Source organism: Besnoitia besnoiti, apicoplast (assembly GCF_002563875.1).
Source record: "Besnoitia besnoiti strain Bb-Ger1 apicoplast, complete sequence, whole genome shotgun sequence".
Classification (NCBI taxonomy): domain Eukaryota; phylum Apicomplexa; class Conoidasida; order Eucoccidiorida; family Sarcocystidae; genus Besnoitia; species Besnoitia besnoiti.
Window position 1 is genome coordinate 28,376 of NW_021703914.1, and position 6,767 is coordinate 35,142.

At 26.5% G+C, this 6,767-nt stretch overlaps 3 protein-coding genes and 12 non-coding genes across 15 annotated transcripts; 4 read left to right on the forward strand and 11 right to left on the reverse strand. All coding sequences in view use genetic code 4, as the record gives it.

Annotated features, from left to right (window-relative positions):
• Nucleotides 1–10: 10 nt before the first annotated feature.
• Nucleotides 11–799, reverse strand: BESB_086520 (ribosomal protein L2; the record flags this gene model as incomplete). The annotated part of the gene is made up of 1 exon: nt 11–799. The coding sequence occupies one exon, from the start codon at nt 797–799 to the stop codon at nt 11–13; it is 789 nt and encodes a 262-aa protein (XP_029214614.1).
• Nucleotides 800–828: 29 nt separating this feature from the next.
• On the reverse strand, nt 829–1,464 carry BESB_086540 (ribosomal protein L4; the record flags this gene model as incomplete). Its single annotated transcript has 1 exon — nt 829–1,464. One exon carries the CDS (start codon nt 1,462–1,464, stop codon nt 829–831), a length of 636 nt encoding a protein of 211 aa, XP_029214615.1.
• A 41-nt stretch (nt 1,465–1,505) lies between these two features.
• BESB_087480 lies at nt 1,506–1,579 on the reverse strand. Its single transcript has one exon. It is a non-coding gene; the product is annotated as a tRNA-Pro (tRNA).
• A 103-nt stretch (nt 1,580–1,682) lies between these two features.
• Nucleotides 1,683–1,754, forward strand: BESB_087440. The gene has a single exon. It is a non-coding gene; the product is annotated as a tRNA-Lys (tRNA).
• A 117-nt stretch (nt 1,755–1,871) lies between these two features.
• BESB_087490 lies at nt 1,872–1,963 on the reverse strand. Its single transcript has one exon. It is a non-coding gene; the product is annotated as a tRNA-Ser (tRNA).
• A 15-nt stretch (nt 1,964–1,978) lies between these two features.
• Nucleotides 1,979–2,061, reverse strand: BESB_087540. Its single transcript has one exon. It is a non-coding gene; the product is annotated as a tRNA-Tyr (tRNA).
• A 535-nt stretch (nt 2,062–2,596) lies between these two features.
• Nucleotides 2,597–3,193, reverse strand: BESB_086550 (ribosomal protein S4; the record flags this gene model as incomplete). Its single annotated transcript has 1 exon — nt 2,597–3,193. One exon carries the CDS (start codon nt 3,191–3,193, stop codon nt 2,597–2,599), a length of 597 nt encoding a protein of 198 aa, XP_029214616.1.
• Nucleotides 3,194–3,231: 38 nt separating this feature from the next.
• Nucleotides 3,232–3,303, reverse strand: BESB_087520. Its single transcript has one exon. It is a non-coding gene; the product is annotated as a tRNA-Thr (tRNA).
• Nucleotides 3,304–3,306: 3 nt separating this feature from the next.
• Nucleotides 3,307–5,994, reverse strand: BESB_087290. The gene has a single exon. It is a non-coding gene; the product is annotated as a large subunit ribosomal RNA (ribosomal RNA).
• A 53-nt stretch (nt 5,995–6,047) lies between these two features.
• On the reverse strand, nt 6,048–6,121 carry BESB_087460. The gene has a single exon. It is a non-coding gene; the product is annotated as a tRNA-Met (tRNA).
• A 21-nt stretch (nt 6,122–6,142) lies between these two features.
• On the reverse strand, nt 6,143–6,215 carry BESB_087360. The gene has a single exon. It is a non-coding gene; the product is annotated as a tRNA-Arg (tRNA).
• A 42-nt stretch (nt 6,216–6,257) lies between these two features.
• Nucleotides 6,258–6,329, forward strand: BESB_087550. Its single transcript has one exon. It is a non-coding gene; the product is annotated as a tRNA-Val (tRNA).
• Nucleotides 6,330–6,344: 15 nt separating this feature from the next.
• Nucleotides 6,345–6,416, forward strand: BESB_087350. Its single transcript has one exon. It is a non-coding gene; the product is annotated as a tRNA-Arg (tRNA).
• Nucleotides 6,417–6,549: 133 nt separating this feature from the next.
• On the reverse strand, nt 6,550–6,622 carry BESB_087390. Its single transcript has one exon. It is a non-coding gene; the product is annotated as a tRNA-Asn (tRNA).
• Nucleotides 6,623–6,651: 29 nt separating this feature from the next.
• Nucleotides 6,652–6,724, forward strand: BESB_087320. Its single transcript has one exon. It is a non-coding gene; the product is annotated as a tRNA-Ala (tRNA).
• Nucleotides 6,725–6,767: the final 43 nt, after the last annotated feature.

Genomic DNA, 6,767 nt, shown 5'->3' on the forward strand with positions numbered 1-6,767 from the left:
TAAAAAAATTTTATGATCTATTTTGTAATATAAATTTAGATAATTGTTTATGTTTTTTTCTTGTTTTAATCCCTTTAAAAGCTTTTCCTCATAAAGTTCTCGAAAATTTAAATCCAATAGAAGCTTTACCTTCTCCTCCACCATGAGGATGATCAACAGCATTCATAGCAGCTCCTCTAACCTTAGGTCTTCTAGATAACCATTTTCTTTTAAATCCAGCACGTTTAAATTTATTTTGATTAGATAATTTTTTAACAGTTAATTGTCCTAAGATACAAAATAAATTTTTTAATAATAATTTTATCTCTCCAGAAGGCAATTTTATTGTAACATATAAAGCACCAATCATTAATATAATTGCACTAAAATTAGCATTTGTAACTAACTTACCTTTTCCTTTACATTTAATTTCTATATTATATATAAAAGATCCTATATATATTTTATATAAAGGTAAAGCATTTCCAATTTTAAGTGGAGCTTTAAAACCAAAATTAATTTGAGTTCCTATTTTTAAATTTTTAGTTAATAAAAAATATCTATATACAGATATAGTTAAAATAAAATATACAGCTAAAAAAAAACCTCTAAAAGGGTCGTAGATTGTATTAATAAAAAAAGCTGAAGGAAATAATAAACCGTAATTAAAAAAATCTGAATCTAAAATTTTATATAAATTTTTTTTTATTCCACCACCTCTAGCTCTACATGTAATAATTCCTAAATTATTCCTACCGAAAGCTTTTTGTTTTTTTATTATTAGATATTTAATTCTATATTTTTTAATTTTTATAAACATTATTGTTGTCATTAATTAAAAAAAAATTATTAAACAAAAATAAATATATATTTAAAAGAAAGTAATTTAAAACAAGTAAGTTGATTAATTTTTACAAAATTTACTTGTTGATTTTTTTTTGTAAATTTAAAATATACTAAATTATTTTTAGTTAAATTTAAACATAAAAATTTGTGTATTAAAATTCCATTTAATTGCATCTGCAATTTTAAATAATTTTTAAAATTAATTAAATATTTTATATTAGTATTTACATTTATAATATAAATATTAGTTCGTTTATTTAAATATAAATATTTTAAAATTAAAAATAATGTTTTTTTAATTAAAGGGTTAAATAAACGCTTTGTATTTAAACCAAAAGCAATAGAACCGCTTTTATGTAAAATAGATTTTTTAGATCCTACTCTAGCTTTACCTGATCCTTTTTGTTGACGTAATTTTTTATTACTATAAGTACTAAAAGCTTTAAGTTTTGTGTTACTGATTTTAAAATTTTTAATAATATTTAATTCATTAAGTAAATTTAAACTTAAAAATTTAACTATTTCTAAAAAAGTATTATTATATAAAAACCAATATTCAATTATAAATTTATAATTTCTAATATAAATTTGTCAGTTATCTCATAATCTAATCGGAAAAGTTAAAAAAATATTTATCATTTAAGTAGTAAATTAAATATAATTTAATTAATATATTAATTTCGGAACGATAGGATTTGAACCTATGACTTTCTATTCCCAAAATAGAAGCGCTACCTAACTACGCCACATTCCGATTATGCTTTTAAAGGAAATCGAATCCTTATCTCTTTTATGAAAAAAAAGTATCCTTACCTTTTAGACGATAAAAGCTATTTATTAATAATAATATTATTATAAGGTTGTTAGCTTAATGGTATAGTATTCGGCTTTTAACCGAAAGAATCTGGGTTCGATTCCCAGACAACCTAAATTTTATAATATATAAATATTTAATACGGAATTAATGAGACTTGAACTCACATCTATTATCATGACAAGATAAAATTTTAACCATTTAAACTATAATTCCTAAATAGATATTTATTTAGAAAAAAAGGGATTCGAACCCTTGATATAATTTTAATAATTATATACCAAACTAGCAAATTGGTGCTTTAAACCTCTCAGCCACTTTTCTTTAAAATATTCTAAATGAATTGAACCGGATTTGAACCGATGAAGATATAATTCTATAGATTTACAGTCTATTTCTATTGACCACTCAGACATCAATTCATTAAAAAAACTTAATATACTTGAAAAGATTCGAACTTTCGTTTTATTATGAGTTATGAGCTCATTGCTTTTGCCCACTCAGCCACAAGTATATAAATAAGGAAGAAGGGACTCGAACCCTCAAAACTTTTTTAAAGTTTACAGATTTTCATATTTATATTATAATTATTAATATTTATATAAACTCTATATTAATATTAATTAATTTATTTTTAAGAGTCTTTTGATTATTATACATATATCTTATAATACAAAAATTTTATAAATTTTTTTATAGTTTACCAAAAAAAATAAAGATAAAATTTTTATCTCTAAATAAATAAAGTCCGCTGTGTTTACCTATTTCACCACATCCTTATATATAATATTAAATTTAAAAATGATACTCAGATTTGAACTGAGATTTGAAGAATTTGCAGTTCTTTATTTTACCTAATTAAATTATATCATTTATGGTAAATGACAAGAATCGAACTTGCTAAAGTTGGAATCACAATCCAATGTTAAAACCATTTAACTTCATTTACCTATTAAATTAAAATTTATAATAATTTTTAACTAAAGTCTCATTAAAAGAAATAAATAAATATAATTTAAAATAAAATTCTTTTTGTAATTTAAATTTTAAATATTCTACACATAAATTATAAATATATAAATTATATTTATTATAATATCTAAAAAATAAATTAATCCTACAAATTAAAAGAATAGTAGATTTTTTAGGATTTATATAAATCAAATCTTTTTCTGTTAAAAGAAAATTAGGATTTTTAATTAAAATAGAATTAATAAAAATAAATCCATGAGTAATTAATTGTTTAGCTTGATTTATAGATTTTGCAAATCCTATTCTAAATAAAGTAGCATCTAAACGTAATTCAATAATTTGAACCAAATTAAAAACTTTTAATAATTTAATATATTTAAAATATTTTTTAATTTGATTTTCTTTAAGCCCATAATTATACTTTAATTTTTGTTTTTCTAGTAATTTAGTTAAAAAAGCAGACAATTTTCCTTTTTTCGTAAACACTAATTCTTTTTTTAATAGTTTAGTACAAAAACCAGGTAAAAAAGTAAGCTTAAAATATTGTAATTTTTTAAGTTTTGCTTTAAAAGTTTTTTCCATTTTCATCAAAATTTTATTATATTTAAAAAAAAAAAATCAACTGATAAAGGGATTCGAACCCATAACCTCCTGATTACAAATCAGCGGCTCTACCGTTGAGCTACATCAGCAAAAAAAATTTATCCTCGAATTATTAGCAAAAATTTGCTAAAAATATTACTATTCTTACACAATTTTTCTTTTTAATAAATGTTCTATTTAAATTCTTACTCATTTATATGAATAGAATATTAATCTTAAAGTTTTTTCCTACTTATATGCTTTCAGTAGTTATTTTTATTAAACTTAGCTATTCAGTAAAATACTTTTGATAAAATAACTGAACTACTATAGGTTTAATTTCCTTGGTCCTCTCGTACTAAAGGAAATACTTTACAATATTCTTACGTTTACATCGGATACGGACCGAACTGTCTCACGACGTTCTGAACCCAGCTCACGTGCCGCTTTAATGGGCGAACAGACCAACCCTTGAGACCTGCTACAGCCTCAGGATGCGACGAGCCGACATCGAGGTGCCAAACCTCCCCGTCAATATGGACTATCGGGAGAGATCAGCCTGTTATCCCTAGAGTAACTTTTATCCGTTAAGCGGCAACCCTACCACTTAGATTTGCCGGATCATTAAGACCGACTTTCGTCCTTGTTTAAGTAGTTACTCTCACAATCAAGCCTTTTTAATATTCAACCTTTACATTTATTAATTTTAATATTTTATTATTATTAAAATAAAAGACCTTTGTGCACCTCCGTTACTCTTTAGGAGGCAACCGCCCCAGTCAAACTACCTTTTTGAAATTTTTATATAATATGATAAAAAAATTATAGTTAGAAATTAAAGTTTATAAAAGTGGTGTTTCATTGATAGTAATAACTAACTTCCCACTTACACTATTTAAATAAAATTTAATTTCAATATCAAATTGCAGTAAAGCTTCATAGGGTCTTTCTGTCCTGATGTAAAAAGTCTGTATCTTTACAAACATTTCTATTTCACCGAAATTTTCTTAAAGACAGTGTTCAAGTCGTTACACCTTTCGTGCGGGTCGGAACTTACCCGACAATGAATTTCGCTACCTTAGGACCGTTATAGTTACAGCCGCCGTTTACTAGAGCTTATAAAAAAATTATTTGTAGTACATAAAAATTTTTTTTAACTTACTAGCACTGGGCAGGTGTCAGTACCCTTACTTCGTAATTACACTTTGCGGATACCTGTGTTTTTGATAAACAGTCGCTTGAACTTTTTAATTGCAGCCTTTTAGGCATCCTTTATCCCTAAGTTACAGGATTGTTTTGCCGAGTTCCTTAAAGAAAATTGTTTCGTCCTCTTAGTACATTATAATACTTACTCACTTGTGTCAGTTTCAGTACGGGCATATTTATAATTATACAGTATCATTTTTCTAGCAAAAATCTTTATTATTAAGCAAAAAATCATTTATTATATTGCTTAAAACTTAAATTTTGGTCACTACTTGTATAGCAGTAATATAAATATGGTTCAAGAATATTAACTTGATTCCCATCAATTACAATAAATTTCTTGCCTTAGGCCCCGACTAACCCTATGCGGTATGCCCTTCCATAGGAACCTTTTGAGTTTTTGAGGTATTAGATTCTTCTTAATATTTAACGTTACTTAAACCGACATTCTCACTTCTACTTTATTCACAAAATTTAATAACTTTGCTTTATTTTATTGTAGAACGCTCCCCTACCGATCTATTATATATAGATCCCATTACTTCGATAAAAAAATATTTTGTTATTCATTGTAGGTGCAGAATTACTTTACCAGTAAGCTTTTACGCACTTTTTAAAGGAAAACTGCTTCTAAGCTAACCTTCTGGTTGTATACGTAACAACTCTACTTCCTTTCAAACTTTCGTTATATTCTTATCTTAGTTAATGGTCTGGGTTGTTTCCCTTTTGACTTATAAGATTATCCCTAAAAGTCTCACTTATTATAATTTTAATATAAAAATATTATTAGTTTATAGTAATTTCAAAAACAGTGCTTTACCCTTTATATATAATACATTATAATAGCTGCGCCTCAATACATTTCGGGGAGAACCAGCTAGCTCCAAATTCGAATAGCATTTCACCACTAACCTCATTTCTTCTGATAATTTTGCAATATTAATCAGTTCGAACTTCCATATAAAGTTATTTATATTTCATTCTGAACAAGGTTAAATCAATTGGATTCGGGTTTTTGGTAATATACAAACGCTATTACGGATGTAATAACTCGTTTTCACTATGGCTTCAAGTTTTCTTTTAGCCTTTTGCTTAAAAACCAAAACTTATCGGTTCCTTCTTCAACAGGCAAATAGTTAGGTTCAATTACCCTTCTATTGTTTTTAGGATTAAAATTTCAGTCTCTTTTCACTCCCCTCCCGGGGTTCTTTTCACCTTTCCCTCACGGTACTAGTTCACTATTGGTTACTTTAAAGTATTTAGTTTTACAAGGAAGTTCTTGTTTCTTCAATATAAACTAGTTGTTTATATTTACTTTATTTTTTTAAACTAAACGTACAACGTTTTTTATCCCTACTCGTTCGCCACTACTAAGGGAATAATTGTTATTTTCTTTTCCTTTGAGTACTAAGATGATTCAGTTCCTCAAGTAAATCTTTTTTAATTTAAAAAATATTAATAGGTTTCCCCATTCGGAAATCTTATTTTAAAGTTTGCATAAAATCAGCTCTAAATAAGTTTTTCGTATATAATTTACGTCCTTCTTCGTCTTAAAGTACCTAGGCATCCTTTTTATCCCTATAGTTTAAATTTTTATTTTATTTAATTAAAATTTAAATTTTACTTATATCCCATAAATTATTTTTGCAAACGAGAAGCGGATTTGAACCGCTGACCTTCGGGTCATGAGCCCGACGAGCTACCAACCTGCTCTATCCCGCTTAATATTAAATTAATTTTAAAAGAGCCAAGAGGGATTTGAACCCCCGTCATTGTAGTCCGTAGCCACATACTCTTCCAACTGAGCTATTGACTCTTTATTATATAATAAATAAATATTATACGTAATAAAGTATTTGGGCAGTTAGCTTAGTGGTAGAGTATATGCTTTACAAGCACATAAGTATTGGTTCGATTCCAATACTGCCCAAAATAAAAATTAAAAAGGCCTATCGTCTAATGGTAAGGACAAAAACCTTCTAAGTTTTTTATGTAGGTTCGAAACCTACTAGGCCTATATTCTACATTATGAAATTATGCGGATGTGGCGGAAATGGTAGACGCGTTAGATTTAGGCTCTAATAAAATAAAAATGAGAGTTCAAGTCTCTCCTTCCGTAATTTATTTAAATATATATATTTTACTAAAATCTCCTCAGGTTGGATTTGAACCAACGACTTTTCGGTTAACAGCCGAAAGCTCTAACCACTGAGCTACTGAAGATATATATCTAATATATATTATTAATATATGGGGGTATAGCTTAGTAGGTAGAGCACTTTTTTTGCAAAAAAGAAGTCTACGGTTCAAGTCCGTATATCTCCAATATATATTTAGAATTCCCTTAAATGTTCAGAAAATGTTCAGG